The 17,853-nt window shown below is 33.1% G+C and overlaps 1 protein-coding gene across 2 annotated transcripts in view; it reads left to right on the forward strand.

Moving 5' to 3' along the window:
- The first annotated feature begins 4,701 nt into the window (after positions 1-4,701).
- The window catches only part of galene (potassium two pore domain channel subfamily K member galene), a 222,863-nt gene continuing 209,711 nt past the window's right edge, over positions 4,702-17,853 (forward strand). For both annotated transcript variants that reach the window (XM_081768854.1, XM_081768853.1), the window contains exon 1: positions 4,702-6,110. In XM_081768854.1, coding sequence (XP_081624980.1) covers positions 5,681-6,110 — 430 coding nt within the window. In that variant the 5' untranslated portion in view covers positions 4,702-5,680. The remainder of the gene's footprint in view (positions 6,111-17,853) is intronic.

Genomic DNA, 17,853 nt, shown 5'->3' on the forward strand with positions numbered 1-17,853 from the left:
AAAGGAATAAATTTATATTAACCAGAAAAAGCAAAAAAAGACCATTTTAACTAGCTGCGAATTTTATATCATTTTAAACTAGTCTAATAAACGAAGGCATAAATATGAGTGAGCTATTTAGCTTTGTACGAACCAGAAAAAAGTGAAGAAGGTTCATTTTATACCTTTTGGTACTATTCAAATAATCGGGGGAATAAATTTGGGTGGTCTATTTTATTTTTGTACTCATTCGAAAAAAAAGCGAAGAAGGACCATTTTATACATTTTTTGCCATTCCTATTTCCTTTTGTTCCAACGAGAACCATTTATAACAGGCTTAGATTTTTATGCCTTTTTTGTAATATTTCTACCAAACAGAAAAAAAGCTACCCAAATAAACAAAGGAATAAATTTGTAATAACCACAAAAAGCGAAGAAATGCCATTTTTAACTAGCTCAGAATTTCTAGACCATGTTGTACTATTTAAACAAACAAAGGGATAAATTTGAGTGGTTATTCAATTTTGTAGCAAGAAGAAAAAAGAAAGAACTAACATTTTATACTAATCAAATAAATGAAGGAATATTTAGTTTTGTATCAAGCAAAATAAGAAAAAGCAGTGAAGAACAAATAAAATTTGGATGGACTATTTTCTTATGTACCAACAAAAAAGAGAAACCGAAGGAGGAATAAATTTGGGTGACCTATTCAGTTTTGTACTACTAAATTAAACGAAGGAATAAAATTGAATGTTCTACAGAAGAAAACGGAGAAGGGCCATTTTATTTAATTTTGTAGTACTCAAATATACAAAGGTATAAATCTGTGTAACCCATTCAGTTTTGTACTAAGCAGAAAATTTGTTGGCTTTTTTTAGAAAGACCATTTTATCTCTTGTATTCAGATTTTCCGGCTTAAATTTATATGTTCTACTTTTTGCGTTCTACAAATAAACGAAGGAAAAGCAAAGAGAGATCATTTATGTGCCTTTTGTAGCGAAGAAACAAATTTGAAGGAGGCTCATTTTAACTAATCCTGCTGCGAGTAGATCAATGTGGCATTATTGCGACTTTCTGGTATAAAATGAACCTTCTTCACTTTTTTCTGGTTCGTACAAAGCTAAATAGCTCACTCATATTTATGCCTTCGTTTATTAGACTAGTTTAAAATGATATAAAATTCGCAGCTAGTTAAAATGGTCTTTTTTGCTTTTTCTGGTTAATATAAATTTATTCCTTTGTTTGTTGAAATAATACAAAATGGTATAAAATACTCAGCTAGTTAAGATGATCCTGCTTCGGTTTTTTCAAATTAAATAGCTCACTCAAATGTATTACTTCGTTTAATTGATTTTGTGTTGACACAAATTGTAAGTCCTTTGTTTATTTGAATACTCCAAAATGGTGCAATTTCTTTTTTTCTCGGTGGTATAAAACTAAATACTCCATTGTTTATTTGAGTAGTAAAATTCTGAGCCAGTTAAAATGACATTTCTCATTGGTACAAAATTGAATAGGTCGCTTAAATTTATTCTTTCGTGTATTTGATTAGTACAAAATGTATATAAATTCTCCGCTTGTTGAAAATGGTCTTTTTTCGCTTTTTTCTGATTGATACATAAATTCTGAGCTATTTAAAGTAGCTCTTCTTCTCTTTTCTAGTTGGTACAAAAGAAAATAATCCACCTAATCTTCACTTCTTTTCTTTCTGGTTGGTATTCCTTCGTTTATTGGAGTAGTACAAAATGGTATAAAGGTAAAATAATCCTTCTTCGTTTTCTTTTGTTCATTTGATTAGTACAAAATGGCATTTCTCGTTGGTACAAAATTGAATAGGTCATTCAAATTTATCTTTTCGTTTGTTTTAATAGTTAAAATGGCATATCTTTGCTTTTCTTCAGATTGGTACAAAAATAAAATAGACCACTGAAATTTATTATTTGAATAGCAGAAAAAGGTATAAAATGACCCTTCTTTGATTTTCTTGTGATTGGTACAAAAATAAAATTTCGTTTATTTGGGTAGTACAAAATTGTACAGAAATATTGAACTAGTTAAAACGGACCTTCTTCATTTTTTTCTGATTCATACAAAGATAAATACTCCATCCAAATTTGAGTAAAATGGTCCATGTTCGCTTTGTCAAATTTAGCCTTTCGTTTTGTTTAAATAATACAAGATGACATATAATTTTCAGCTAGTTAATATGGCATATCTTTGCTTTCTTTCTTGTTAATACAAAAGTAAATAAGCCACTCAAATTTATTCCTTCTTCACTTTTTTCTGCTTTGTACAAAATTGAATAGATCACACAACGTTATCTCAATATATGGTTTCATTTATGAGATTGACCTTTGACCTCGATGACCATTATTTTTGAAACTTGTAGTAGTTGATGACCAATTACTAGATTTGGAAACAGCACCTCAATATTTGGCTCCGTTTTCGAGTTTTGACCTTTGACCTCGATGATCAGTACTTTTTTAACATGTACTAGTTGATGACCTATTACTAGATTTGGAAACAGCATCTCAATACGTTGCTTCGTTTTCGAGTTATTAGGTTTTAAGTATTTTGACCTTTGACCTCGATGGTCATTATTTTTGGAACTTGTAGTAGTTGATGACCAATTGCTAAATGAGGAAACAACACCTCAATATTTTGCTCAGTTTTCGAGTTATTAGGTTTTAAGTATGTTGACCTTTGACCTCGATGATCAGTATTTTGGAACTTGTAGTAGTTGATGACCAACTACTAAATGTGGAAACACCACTTCGATATTTGGCTCCGTTTTCGAGTTATTAGGTTTTAAGTATTTTGACCTTTGACCTCGATGGTCATTATTTTGGAACTTGTAGTAGTTGATGACCAATTACTAAATGTGGAAACACCACCTCAATGTGTTGCTCCGTTTTCGAGTTATTGGGTTTTAAGTATTTTGACCTTTGACCTCGATGGCCACTAATTTTGGGACAGGTAGTACCTGATGACCAATTACTAAATGTGGCTCTGTTTTCGAGTTTTGATTTTTGATCTCGATGGTCAGTAGTTGATGACCAATTGCTAAATGTGGAAACAGCACCTCGATATGTTGTTTCGTTTTTGAGTTTGACCTTTGTTCACGATGGTCAGTAGTTTGAGGACATGCTTGTGTCATTTCTGCTATGTTAAATTAGGGGTTGGGAACGAAATCAGTGCTACGTTAAAATAGGGGTGGAGAATGTGTTCATAAATTTCTGTTATGTTAAAATGTTCAAATAGGGGTTGAAAAAGTAATCATAAAAGGGAACGAGTACACCCCCTAAAAGTGCTCATAAAGGAGAACGAATCTTATATATTATCTGCTCTGCTATGTAATTTCAATTAGGGGTGAAAAAATGGTCATCAAAGGGAATGAATGAATACTCCCTCTAAAATGATTATCTGTAGACCGTGGGTGTTCGATTGTAATCTTTGCTCGTTATGTTAAAATAAGGGTTGGAATGAGTTATCTGCTATGTTACGTATTCTTATGTCATTTCTGTTATGTTAAAATAGGGGTTGAAAAATATGCTCATAAAAGAGAACGAGTTCACCCTTAAAATGGAGGCCTGCTATGTTATGTAGTCTTCTGCTCTTATATGTGTTCGTAATCTTATGTTTTATCTGCTATGTTAAAATAGGGGTTGAAAAATATGCTCATAAAAGGGAACGAGTTCACCCCTAAAAAGTGTTCATAAAAGAGAACTAGTCACCCCTTAGAAAGTGCTCATAAAAGAGAACGAGTTCACCCTGCTATGTTATGTAGTCTTCTGCTCTTATATGTGTTCGTAATCTTATGTTACCTACTATGTTAAAATAGTGCTATGTGTTATCTGCTCTTCTATGTGTTATCTGCTATGTTCAGAATAGGGGTTGGAAAATAAGCTCATAAAAGGGAACGAGTTCACCCTTAAAAAGTGGTCATAAAAGAGAATAAATTCACCCCTAAAATGGAGGTCGTAAAAGACCGTGGGCTCACGGTGTACGGTGCTCAATTTCTCAGGGGCTTGTGAGTTGTTCTCTTATGTCCTAGGTTGGCCCAGATCGATCCATTTTCTACTACTTATGCTAATATATATATATATATATATATATATATATATATATATATATATATATATACGAACTGAGGTGATATATTGATATAGGCCTATGTGGTTATAAGTTCGGTTCACCGACTGTCTCAACCACTTGTTATAAATTTTAACTTATGTTCTCTAACCATCTTCAGCATTCCCTGCTGGTCTAGTGGGGTTTGAATTCAAGTGGAAAACTTGAACGCATTATAGTGGTTCGAATTCACCTTAAATTGTAGGTTCACGTCTCACTTAGCCTCAGTGGTACTGACAAGAGAGGCTATATTTCAATTTCAATAACCAATCTATCTACTCGTGTTGATTTCTTATAGAAAATATGATGATATATTACCCTATATTATTTGACGAATTCAAGTAGTAAACTTAACATGCTGATTGCCAATCCAAAGTACATCTCCTTGTTACAGGAGATTAATAGTTAATCTCTACTATCGTAACGAATGCACCATTTCATCGTATTTATTTTTTCTCTTTCTCTCTCTCTCTCTCTCACGCACTCTTCCTTGGCGTTGAATGTTGTATAGACAGCTAACGAACAGCGTGCTCGTTTATTGTTGCTTTTCCTGGCAAGAGTTTTAGCAAGAGAGGTGAGGTAAACGAGAGGGGGCAAGAGGATGAAGGAGGTGCGTATGACGTGAACACAGAACGGCCCGTGTGTTCAGAGGGGGAAAGGGGGAATCCGATTTTTTTTTTAAAGTTGGATCTTGGAATAGTCTTCGTTGACCAGAGACTAGAGCTAAAATGCAGTCATCTCGTCGTTCTCTGGGAGTTCGGGTGATCGTATGTTATATGTGCCTCTTGTGTTAAGTGTTCGTGTGTTGACGGTACTTAGAAGTGAACACATGTTTATGTTCTGTTTGTGAAATCGTTCTTCTGGCCTCTCGACATGAAGATCAGTGTTAATTAAGTGTGATTGGTGCTTCGTAAAATGTTTTAAGATTTTTTTAAAAAAAAATTAGGATGGACATAAATCATAATCTTAATAAATACTATTATCAGTGGGCAATTTTTAAACATGATAATCTGTGTTACTAGTTAGGGGAAGAAAATAGTTTGAGAAAGTTTTATATGAATTTGGAAGAAATACACATACTTTTCCTATCATTATAGTTATATTTAAATTATTAAACAATTTATTTTTCTAAAAAATAAAAATAAAAAAAAAGATCGAACAAATTGAATTGATCCTGTCACTCATTCTACTACGTTGAGATTCATTTGAGATAATGATCTGATGATAAATTGTCACAAATTACCATTGCATTCATATACTCTTATGACATGCATTTGCAGGTGAATATGTGTTTAAATTCACCATACAAACACATAGGGGGTATAATCTATAAGTTAATAAGGGGAACTTTACACATTTTTTGATAATAAACGCATTTTTGCAGAATCTATAGTTTCCATTCAATATCCATAGTTTATTTCTTTTAGCTCTTATGATACATTTCATAAACTATAAAAAGAAAAAAACAGGTATGATAGTTTCAATTTGATAGACACATATCCCTGTGTATTTGTCAATAAGTTAATTTCAGTCAGAGTAGTGAAAAAGAAAAAAAAAATAGCAGTGGAAAATGCAGTCTGTGGATTCCGAAGAAGCTCCAAGTAGCAGCAAATGTTCAACATTTCTGTATTACACGTGGAAAATATGCACGTGCATCTTTTCTCACGTGATCCTAGTATCGTTAGTAGTTGCTTATTGCATTCTTGGCGCGTATACATTTAAAACTCTGGAAGCTGAGCATGAACTAGACGTGAAGCGAGGAATTGTCAAGATACGAGAGAACGTGACAGAAGATTTGTGGAAAATTACCAAATATGGTGGAGATGTACTTCATGAACAGAATTGGACAAACAACGTTGTTCAGAGACTGAAGAAATTTGAGACGGAGCTGTTGAAGGCAATGAAGAAAGATGGTTGGGATGGATCTGAAGATCCTGAAAGTGTCCAGTGGACTTTCGCTGGAGCACTCTTCTATTCTATTATTGTTATTACTACTATTGGTAAGTACGCTAAACTATTTTATAAATTAATTAGATTTAGTAGTAATCAGATTACTTATGTTGCAGATTAAGTGAATGTTTTACTTAGTCCTCACTCGCAAACAATTTTTATTTAACTTTTAGTGGACACACTGTGAGTTCAGTATTGATAAAATGACTTTACATAAGGTCACATATGAGGTGTTAAATGGCAAAGTAGCGTAACTCATTAAAAAAAATTAGATAAAGTTATTTCCGTGAACTTGAAACCTTAACCTGTTGGATGGCAAAGTTGCGTATCTCAGAGTTAAAAGACCAGGCCATACAACAAAAGATGGCCGCACAAAGAAACGATTTTTTCCCGCTTTCTCTATGTCGATTCTAATAAAAGTCTCAACATCTCACAATGTCTCAAAACTGAGTTACTCCACTTTTCCATCCAACGCCTCATATAGCAAAGTAAGCTTGTAGTAAGCTTGCCATAATCTTATGTTTGAAAACTTACGAGATCGCCATTCTAGTTCCAGTTCATGGACTTGCAAGACTAATGAATACAAGCTGCTTTGGCAAACTATGTAAAACAATGACAGTCCTTGAGGAAATAAACAACGGTCAAAACAAGCTTATGTAATGTCTATATATTTTAGTTTAACGTTCCACGAATATGCTCTGAGGCTAAGGGAGACGGTGATGGTGATGGTAATGAACGAATTGCTGGAATGAAAAAAAGTAGAAGGAAACTGGAGAATCTTGAGAGAACTCACACATAGATGGTGTTTGTCCACTATAAATTCCACTTGGTGCAAACTAGGATTGAACCAGGGATCCCACATACTAGAGATGAGCATTGTACCACTGAACCACTACAATCTCCATACTAATTATTGTATACAGTTTTGTGAAGCTGTATGAAACTTTCTTCCCATAGCTTGAAGGGACAAAAATTATTTTTTTACGGATTGACTTCCTTCAAGAGATGACACTTTCGGTAATATAACTAAGGATTCCAGCTTGGGGCATGCACATTCCAAGCGTATGTTGCAAACATGACCATTACTATAGTATATTAGAATATGTTATCTCAAACTGTAATAATAGACGATACGAGGAATACTCTGTGACTGTCGTAATATCTACTTAATAAACACGATGTTCGAAATGTTGCCCCAGTTGACGCCTAAAATGAAGTGAAATAAGGATATTCAGGACACTTCACATATAAACTTTTCACGTAATAAAGAAGAAATACTTTTCACATATTTAGGACTCTTCACGTAATAAATACATAAGTATTTAAAATTCGGCTAAGCACACTTCTTTCAAAGCTGCAAGCGTGGAAAAACAACACATGATCATACTATTCTACGTACTATCACTGACAAATCACTTCCCGCAAATGTAAAGCTCCCATGAACTTCTACGATAATCTGTTAATATTTGGTGCATCAGTGCACAAGAAAATCAAGTCCACGTTTGGGTCATTTTGCACATATTTCACCTTTAAAATCCCTATCTGAAGTTACTTTTAAAGCTTAAACAATTCATGTGCAGACATCGTAAATAACTTATAATGTAATAGAATAGTGCTAAGTTTTCCATGTACTTAAGCTTACCATTCAAACTTCATGCCTCTTTTTCCCTTACAACTTCGGTAATTGCACTTGATTTGCTCTGAACATCCATTACATTCTTGATTATTGCCCATAAATTGCAGTGTTCTTTCTCTCCCCTTTTACCTTCTACCATACATTATATCACATCCTTAACAATAAAACTTTCTTCTCAAATAAAGTTTTACTTGATTTTTTTCTGTCTTTAACTGTCTCCATTATTACTATTTTCTTTCGAATTTTGATAAAATAATTACTTATTTCATCTTTGCCTTACCAGCTATTTGTGTCTATTCTTCTCCATACCCATATTTTGAACGTTTCGATCATTTTTAATCGTTCTTTATTAATGTTTTCGCTTCTACTCTGTACAACTATCTATATTACACGAATTATTTCGTAATTCTATTACGTTATCCCCTGACTAACAACCTGCAACATAACACTTTTTTTCTTTTAAACTTTTATTTTGCTATTTCTGTCCCTGCTCTTATTCTCCGTTTGCTTTTCAGATTTTCAATAGTATTGCTTAACTAGGTATCTTATCATTTGGTCTGCTTTCTCCCCTACAACTTATATACGTCTCATAGTTCCTTCCTTGCAATCACAGTTGTTTTCTACCTTTTAACATATTTTCCTGTCCAGTGCTCTTCACAGCTTTTCTTAAAAATTTCTAACATTTTGTTAATTCTAGTTTTAGACTCCACTATAAGAGCAATATCTTCCTACAAAATGAAAACACTTAATCCTTGTACTTCCTACCGAAGTATCATTTTTATATGTTCTCATTCTCAAATAGTTCTCTTCAATAGATATTGAATGCTTATTTACTCAAATATCTGGAAAAAGAAATAAGCCATTTTCAATTCTGTTGTCCAAGTAAGTTTGTTGTGGACAACATCGTGTCCTTGGGTTTTCTCGGGATGCTCCTGTGTTTTCCCACTTTCCCATTCCACCAAATTCTTCCATCATCATTCACATGCTTTAATCATCGTCTTCCTTAGCCTAAAGGATATACTTGTTGTACGTTAAATTGAAATATTTCATTTTTGATTTTCAATTCTGTTCTGCATGTAAAAAGTTCCAAAATCTTTTAAAGTTACAGATATAACGCTCCAATATTAACTTGTGTAGAATGGCTCTCTAATTTTATGCGAAACGTTGTTAGAACATAATAAATAAATACCTAGGAACCCATAAATTACTTTAGATACCAGTGTCAAGTTTAATTTGAATAAAAATAGGAAATAACGCACTTCATTGTGTTAATTTAAATAGCTAAATGTATTGATTAATCAAACAAAACATTTCTACTGCATAAAGCATTATCCGCTTAACGAATCATTTGACACAATTTTTAATTGCTACGAATATTTAATTTTATTGCTAGTACCTCATAACTCTTTTCCTGTTCGTTCCCTTTTGTCTTTGTGCTGATCGACGTATCACTGGAGTTTGAAATGTACAGGGTGGATTTTTTTTTAACTCACGGATTTCATTTGGATCTAGAATTTCTAATAAAAGTCCGATTTTCATGCGGTTTGTGACAAATGATCAAGGAAGAATGAGAGATTTATGGGTCCATGTTTACTGGTTTAAATTCATCCGGAGTAATGTCGGCCACGCCTCAATAAAAAACGCAAATATTCGTCAGTATACCTTGCAATTGGAATCAAGTGCGGTGCGGTGTGAAGATTTGAGTTTTCTTCGTACATGGAAACCTCGCCAAGACCAATAAGAATAAGAAATATTAAACTGTGCCGTTGTGTTGAGAATTGCGCTGTACAATTCTGTGCTGTTGTGTGAGTATAATCAGGACACAGTGAGAATAGTGTACTCTTTGGAGCAACATGAGTTTATAGTTAAAACTTTTTGGTAAACGGGATCTGTTGTTGCTTCGCGAAGGTAATTTAGAAACAAATTTGCCTCACGTTCTGCCACAGATAGTAACATAATATACCTATGGTCGCTGGTGAATAAATTGGAAGAAACAGGATCGCTTCTGAGTGTGACAGGGAAGCATCGGACCCTGTAGGCAGCTCTTGTGGAAAATGTCATTTATCGACTCCTTAGGTCGCCCAAGAAATCTCTCCGTTGTTTGTTGCAAGAAATCGGCTGTAGCTATTCAACATGGAATTTTTGGGTGTTACCGCTAACATTTGATTTCTATTCTCACTAACACTTAATTTGTATTCTGCAATTTCGCTTCAAAAGTCCAAAACCTCACTACAATTCCAAGGTACACTGGCGAATATTTGCTGTTTTTCTTGAGGCGTGGCCTATATTACTCCGGATGAATTTAAACAAGTAAACATAGTTCCATAAATCTCCCATTCTTACTTGATCATTTGCCACAAACCGCATGAAAATCAAACATCAGTTAGAAATTCTAGACCCAAATGAAATCCGTGAGTTTTAAAAGAATCTCTGTAGTTTGTTTACGGTCAGTCGAAACTGACTAAAGAAATATCTATCAAACTAAGTTATAAACTCTGAGAGCTCAAAAATTGAAAGTCAGTTCAAACTGCTGCTGTTAAAGTTTATGTAATCCCATATTCGAATTTTCGATCAAAATTGTTTGAATAACGAACAATTGTTCTCATAACTATTCAAATAATTGACAATTGTGCAGATAATTACGAATATGTATATGGTGACAAGCAGTGGCGTATTTAGGGGGGGGGCTTCCGGGCTTAAGCCCCCCCCCCGAAATCTTACTTACTATAGTAAAGTATATGAAATATCTTGCAGAATTTTCACATTGTGAGGCAAAGCCCTACCCGAAAGTTAGCAAAGCCCCCCCGAAAGAAAATCGTAAATACGCCACTGGTGACAAGTAATAAGTCGAATAATAAACAATTTTCTAGAAACTATTGGAGTTAAAAACTACTTTTTTAAAAAAAAATATTCGAATAGCGAAATACTTCGAATAAAGAACAGTTGTTAAAAAGAAATTAACAGTTAGTCCAAATCACCAGTCCTATGGGAACAAGAACAACCATAACTTATGGATTTTCTGTGTTTATTTTGTTGTAAATTTTAATTACATTGTACTTTCGTGTGAACCATAGCTAAAAGAAAAGAAGTTTTGAAATTGATGAACCACGTAGAAAATAGGCATGTTCACAATTTTACTTTTTATTTATTCAGAAAATTGATTCTCCCAGGATTACTTTCCTCCTCCCCTGAATTAAATCATTATTCACGATATCTTTCGTAGAAATATAAGATTTTCATGGAATATGGCCCATACTTTTTGAGGTTTCACAATCATTCCCAGTACTTGGATTTAAAATAAATCAAGAACGAGATGATGGACATATCTCTTTCTCCCTCTCTCTCGGGTTTAAAACAATACTGTATTTTCTATGATAACTTTTGTAAATATAGTTCGATTTTGACACAATATGGTATATACATTTATAGAGATTTTCGTATAGTCCCTACTGTTTGAGATTGAAGAACAGTCGAATATGGGGACTCAATTAACCTGCCTTCAAGATTAAAAGAAAAAGTTCAATGATAACAAAAAGGAAACTCCAATTTCGTCAAATATTAGTTTTTTTCTTTTCTTTTTTTTTTTTAAGGATTTCAAATCGTCTCAGTTACTTGGAGTTGAAATGGGCAATAATAAGGGAGGGGCATTCTCGCCATTTTTATATATTTTCAGTAAATTTATTAAAAAAAAAACTCAAATATAGACCAAAGTATGTTTTGCTGGAAATTAGAGATTTACTCTTATAGATTAAGATTTAAATTAGAGGGAGATCTCTTGCTTCTACAATGCTCAGCATCGGTAATAATGAAACAGAAGAAAATAGAAAAGCATAATATTACCTTCCCAAATCTTTCTGTACATCTATTCTTATCCTCACGTAAGTTTCCTAATGTATTAGAAATTCCGAATTCCCTTCAACTTTACCTTCCTCATTCCCTCGTTATTATCAAGCGGGTATGATAGCCTAAACTGATCAATACATAAATGGATAATTAGAAAATTAACGATATTTAATCAATAGATGTTCTCATGCGTTTAAAATAAACTAATACAACTTCGTCATTTTACATAATCTTGCAATATCACTGGAAAGCAGATTAACATATTTTTATCCTTCGCGACTTCCCGTGCAAATACCCGAGCCGTAGGTGATGATGTCCTAGCACAAATTACGTTTCTTGGCGCTTGAATTTTGAAGTCATTTCACAAACCATTTCTGGACTAGTTTGCACTTTTCCGTTAGCAAAGGAAAGACTCACAAGTTTGAGAATTTACATTGATTTCGCGCTTATTGATGACTCATTATGCTTAGTTTCTGCTGGTAGAGAATTTTCTTGACGTCGGTTTTATATATGTGTGCATATATTTAAATTTCCATATGTGTTACCCTTTACACCTTTTCGAAAAATTAATGGAATTTTTCCCATAGGTTGGCATCACTGCTTACAACACAGAACATTCACTTCAAAGCGCCGTATAGACTTTTGCTTCTCCTTATCTGCCATTAATTCTGGGCCAACAACCAACCCTGATCATTTGATCTTGTGGTGGACATCATGTTTTTGGAGTCTCTCTGAGTTCTTCCGTTTACTTCCTTTATTGTCATCTTCAGGACGGGAGACCTGGGTTTGACTCCTGTTGGGAGTAATGTAGTTCAGATACCACACTTGAGCTTTCAGATCCCATCACTCTCTCCGATGCTGAACGGGAAGCTAAAATAAAAATCAACCAATCAACCTTATTCTCATTTTACAACTTTTTCATGATCATTCACTTCCATTTATCACGGATCTTCTTTAATGTATAGGGATCGAACCATGGACAGGTGAAGTCTTAAGAAAATAATAGTCACTTTAAAAGCATTTTCGTAAATTGTTATGAATTGAATTTAAAAAAAAAGTCCTTAAAATATTTAAATTGGTTTAATTCATTCGAGAACACTAATCCTCGACAGTCAACAAATGAAAGGCTATTAGAATGGTGATCTGTTTCAGCATATCGGTCTCTATTTTTGTAGTTTGTCTATAAGGCAATTAAGTAGATCTTATTCAACTAATTCTTCAATTGCTTCATGATGTTGGGTCAACATCTAAAATTCTGAGTCCCGCCGGGAATCGAACCTGGAATTCCACGCATGCAAGTAATGCGTTATAATCATTTGAACAACGCAAGTATCCGTCAGTTTTGAAGAAATAAACTAAACGACATATGCATACTTTCATACTCACCGGATTTGGCCCCCATTGACAAAATTTGATATCATTGGTGGGATTTAGAAGGCTGTAATAGTTATTTGAAAAAAGATTCCAGCAGAAGACATTTTCAACACCATGATCTTAAAAACAGGCCAATCAACCTGTGTATTAAGTCAAATGAATACTACTGAATCTATATATATAAAAGAGAACGTACAAATCCTTTGTTAGCTCATCACGCTAATACGGCTGAACCAATTTCTTTCATTTTTGGGGGGTTATTAAGATTTGGACCCTAGATGGTTTTTATCATATCACTTTAATTTTCAATTACCAGTGTCTTGAGATAATTGACCATTCAAGTGTCCATAACGTAGAAATCCTTTGTTAGCTCATCATAGCTAAATCTAACCGTATTTATATGCAACCCACATGACCGTGTCACTCGGCGGGTTAACATAAATGACAGGCGATATAATGTTAACATTTACTGCAATCTTCTATGGTTTTTATCATATCACTTGAAAGCGAAAAAGTAAAAATTATCTAAGTAACAAAGTTTATTGCGTTCCGGGGTGACCCCAGCGAAGCGGGGTGAACGCTGCTAGTAGGAAAATAAAAATAAAATGTCTAATTTTTGTAATTGACTTAGTCATAAAATTTATGGAGTGGAGTGTTTGACGTATGTTGTATTTGAGAAGTAACCGTGAAATAACAGTGTTAAAATAATCATATTCATCTCAAAGGAATAAATGAACACCAAGAACATACTTTCAGTAGAGCTCTAGTTTATTTTAATTAGATCTTTTGTTGGTATTTGATATATTACCGCAGACTTGAGAGGATGTGAAAATTTAGTTGTAATTAAAATATGTAAATATACCTTTTTTTCTTTAAAAATAGAACATCATACATAGTGAAGCACTTGCCACTACGTTCAGTTTGTAAACAATTGAAACTTCCAACATATTTAAAAGTAAACAAACAAATCTATAAAACAGTGATCTAAAAGAAATACTTTGAAAAAACATATCGGGAAGTACGGTCAAGAAAGAAATTAACAGTTTTTTCTTCTTCCTGAAATTAAAAGAAAGTAAAAAAAGATGAAACAGAAATATGCTTCTGGTTTTTCGTAATAAAAACCCATTCATTGCTTGGTTTTAAGAATATTGGGGCACATAAAATTCTGACACATGTCTAAACACACATGGAACTTTAGAACGAATTGGTTCATAGTTTATTTATTTATGGAAGACTGCAGCTTCTACCGTGTTTCCAATTCTGGCGCTGCTGTCTTTTTTCTATATTACCAGGAACTTTGGAAACATCATCGTGTTGTTGTTCTTTTCTTCCTACGAGTTATTTCTGACGATGAATGAATCTTCTGTGTTCTTACTATGAATTCTACAAAAAAAAAAAAAAAAAAAAAGAAAAAGAAAAAAGGTCTCGTTGTCTGTAAATTTGATGTAGTCGACCTAAAATTTGATTGACAATGTGTTCCAAAAATGGCGAGACAAAATAACAAGATAGAGAGACCACGTGTTAGTTTCATAGTCAAATAATGTGAAGCTTTATTTACTTCCTCACGCACCCTAATAAGTTTACTGTTGCAATGCAACCAGCATCCCTGTCGTATCTTATCTAGGAGAGAAAAGTTCTCACAGGTTGAAAATTGTTTGATAGTTATTATAAATAATTGTGGCTTACTATTCCATTTCCTTCTTTTTTTTAAAAAAAAAAAAGAAAGAAAAACAATGAACTAAGCAAGCACATGAGTAAATTTCTGAACAAATGTTATGTGTCCGTGTTTAAAATTAATTTCTCGAGCTATATCCACAGAAAGGCTATGTTGGTAAGTCAAATGGATAACGTTTGGCTAGGCAGTGAGTAGTTAGTGCATTAGCTTTCAAACACATTTTTTTTTCTGACTTTCTAAATTGTAGTTTGTTACCTGTTAATGCAGATAACAAAATACTTGACTAGAAACGTATTTGAAATTAATTATTTATCAACTATGAAACTCTGAAGTTATTACAAGTTGTAATCAAGTTTTCAGTGTTCATTAATTTGAATGAGATTGCACAGAACATTACGCTGGAGTCATAATATGTTTATTTTGTAATCACATATTAAAGACTACCTGGTCTAAGAAGACTCGCTACACAACCAGTCTTTCCAAACCTTTTAATCAAGTTCTGGAGTTCTTGCTAAGATGGAGGTACAGTGTTCGGAAAAAGCTGTCCAAATGACTCAATCACTTCTTGGCAACTGATATATTAATGTAATTACCATTTTGAGGTACTAATATACGTTCAACTTTTGATAAGTTTCTAATTCACTGTAAACTTACTTAATTACAAATGTAACAAGGTTTAAATCTTTTATAAAGTCACTTTTTTTTTTTTTTTTTTTTTTTTACAACATACTATCCACGAACCACCTATTATTCACGAATCATACTATAGCGTACTGCTTATATAAATCAATTACTGCTACTCTATTCTATTGAGAATTGAATAACTGCTACTGCCAAGCGACTTATGGCCTATCGTATGTTTCCAATATTCCATACTGCCGGTTTTTTTGTAGTAAAACTACACCAATTCACTGGCAAAGTCTGCCATGGTATCGTTGTTAAATTATAGCTTGCGTAATGCAGGGAATATGATATTTCAGAATAAAATTATGTTAATTCATAATAAAATGCCAATCATTAACCAATTCGAAACCAGGAATGGCATGTAAATACAGTTGATTGTTCGATTGAGAACGGGTGATATATATATACGTAGAGAATAGGTGTGGTTTATGAGCCTCAATTGCGTTTAATTTGTCACATAAGTCATTCCATAATGAAAATTTTAAGTGCTCCCAACAAGAACTGAATCAACGATCATGCATATTAAAGATACTATACACGTGTTAAGCATTCGGTCACATGAGACCATGATCAGAACAGAATGTTGCTTTTCTTTTCCTCCTTTATACCTAAACTACCACCAAAAATAAATCTTACATTCATTTTTTCCAGCTTCTTTCATGTTTCAAGGCCACAAGTTTTCTAAAAATGTACAAGAATGCCCTACATTTTGATTCTTTGTAAACAAACAAGGTCAATTTTCCTAAGAAAATGTTACAATTTATTTAGAAACAAATCTAAACTCGAAAATTAAAATTGAAGGTCTGCAAAAGTCAAATTTTAGTTGTATTAAATAAAAGACACGTTCCACCAAAGTTTCATTCCATACGTGATGTCAAGTAATATTTTGTGATAAGCTTTAATTGGGTTACAAATCACCTCCAAATAGTTTGGATCAGTGCCTTCTAAAACATTTAAGAGAGAAAAACAGACGAAGGACGCAATCAACGAAAAAGAGTGAAAGAAATAAGATTTTTTACTTTAAAAAAAGAAGACGAAGAAGAAGATGAGTGAAGAGAATCAAGACAGATATGCACTCTATTTTTAGCCAATAACTAACACCTCTTTTGTCTACGTCATATAATAGTGACAGCGCGAACTCCAGCAGTTTATTACTTCGTATATGTAGATTGTTCCTCGTCTTTCAAAAACGCAAAAGAGGTTGTTTAAGGCTAAAGAAGACAGATGATGTGTCAAGTCAAATGTCCTCTCATCTTCTTCTGTTTATGGGTCCAAAATAATAGTTATATATATCAAGCAAAAGAGTGTTGGAACATGCCCGTATATATTCAAATCCTTACTTAAAAAGCAGAAAGAAATTTCCTCCAAGAAACTCTTATGTTTATAGTGGATAAATATGACATTTTAAAGATATTTTCAAGTGTCTCTAGTAAATGTTTTTTTTTTCTTTTTAGATATCCTATTTCTTTTCTTGGTATATCGATATAGTACTTAATTAAACTATGAACTATAACGGTTTTAGTCAGCACTCTCGATTAGTGATGGCCATTTCCGGAAAAAGAGTTTTTCGGTTTCCGGAAATCACATTTTCCGTTTTCCGTTTTTCCGGAAAATTTTCCGTCTTCCGTTTTCCGGAAAAGTTTTCGTCTTCCGATTTTCCGGAAAATTTTCCGTCTTCCGTTTTCAATTTTCCGGTTTCCGGAAAAAAATATTTTCCGTTTTCCGTTTTTCCGGAAAATGTGTCCATCCCTACTCTCTATAGACTCGGTGTAATAAGTGGACACTAAACTACAACAAACAAAACAAAATAAAACCAGTTTCGAATGCTTCAAGATCTTTGTCAGAAAGAACTTAAAAAGAATTAATTTTTCTCATTAACTTCTACAGGCTTTCTACGTACAAATTGTTCTTTAAACTTTATTATTATACTCATTAAACAATTCTTGCAATATATATATATATATATATATATATATATATATATATATATATATATATATATATATATATATATATATATATATATATATATATATATATATATATATATCCATTTATAATTTCCTTGAGTACTAAAGTTTTTTTCACATGTTTTGTTTAGGAGTTCTGTTAAAACGTTCTACGATGTGTTGTTTTACGAAGAGACATGCTCAAATGGAGGATTCAAAATTGAAAAAATCGCAAAATATAATCTCTCTGTGACTTACGGTTCCCGAGGTATTGCTCCTTAAATCTCTCTAAATCAGAACTTTTTTGGTCAATATCTGGGGAACGGCAAGAGTGATTTAAAAAAATTCCATAACTTTCTCAGATAGTTTTTGATGCTCCATCGAATGAAGAGCTCAAAATTGAAAAATTCTCAAATATCAGAGACACACACATAGACAGATAATTCAGTAACGAACTTTTTAAAGTTCGTTGATTACCAAATAAACAAAACCATTTTGATTTCAATCGGCCATTGGATATAAGAGCGGCTCGGTTGAACATAATGATAAGTGCCACTTTCGGTAGAGTTCAGTTATTAGTGGAATGGGTTGTAATCAAACTTCAGAAGAGTATGTAGGTAGTTTAATTTCGG

This window comes from Thermobia domestica, chromosome 8 (assembly GCF_964235325.1).
Source record: "Thermobia domestica chromosome 8, izTheDome1.hap1.1, whole genome shotgun sequence".
NCBI lineage: Eukaryota > Metazoa > Arthropoda > Insecta > Zygentoma > Lepismatidae > Thermobia > Thermobia domestica.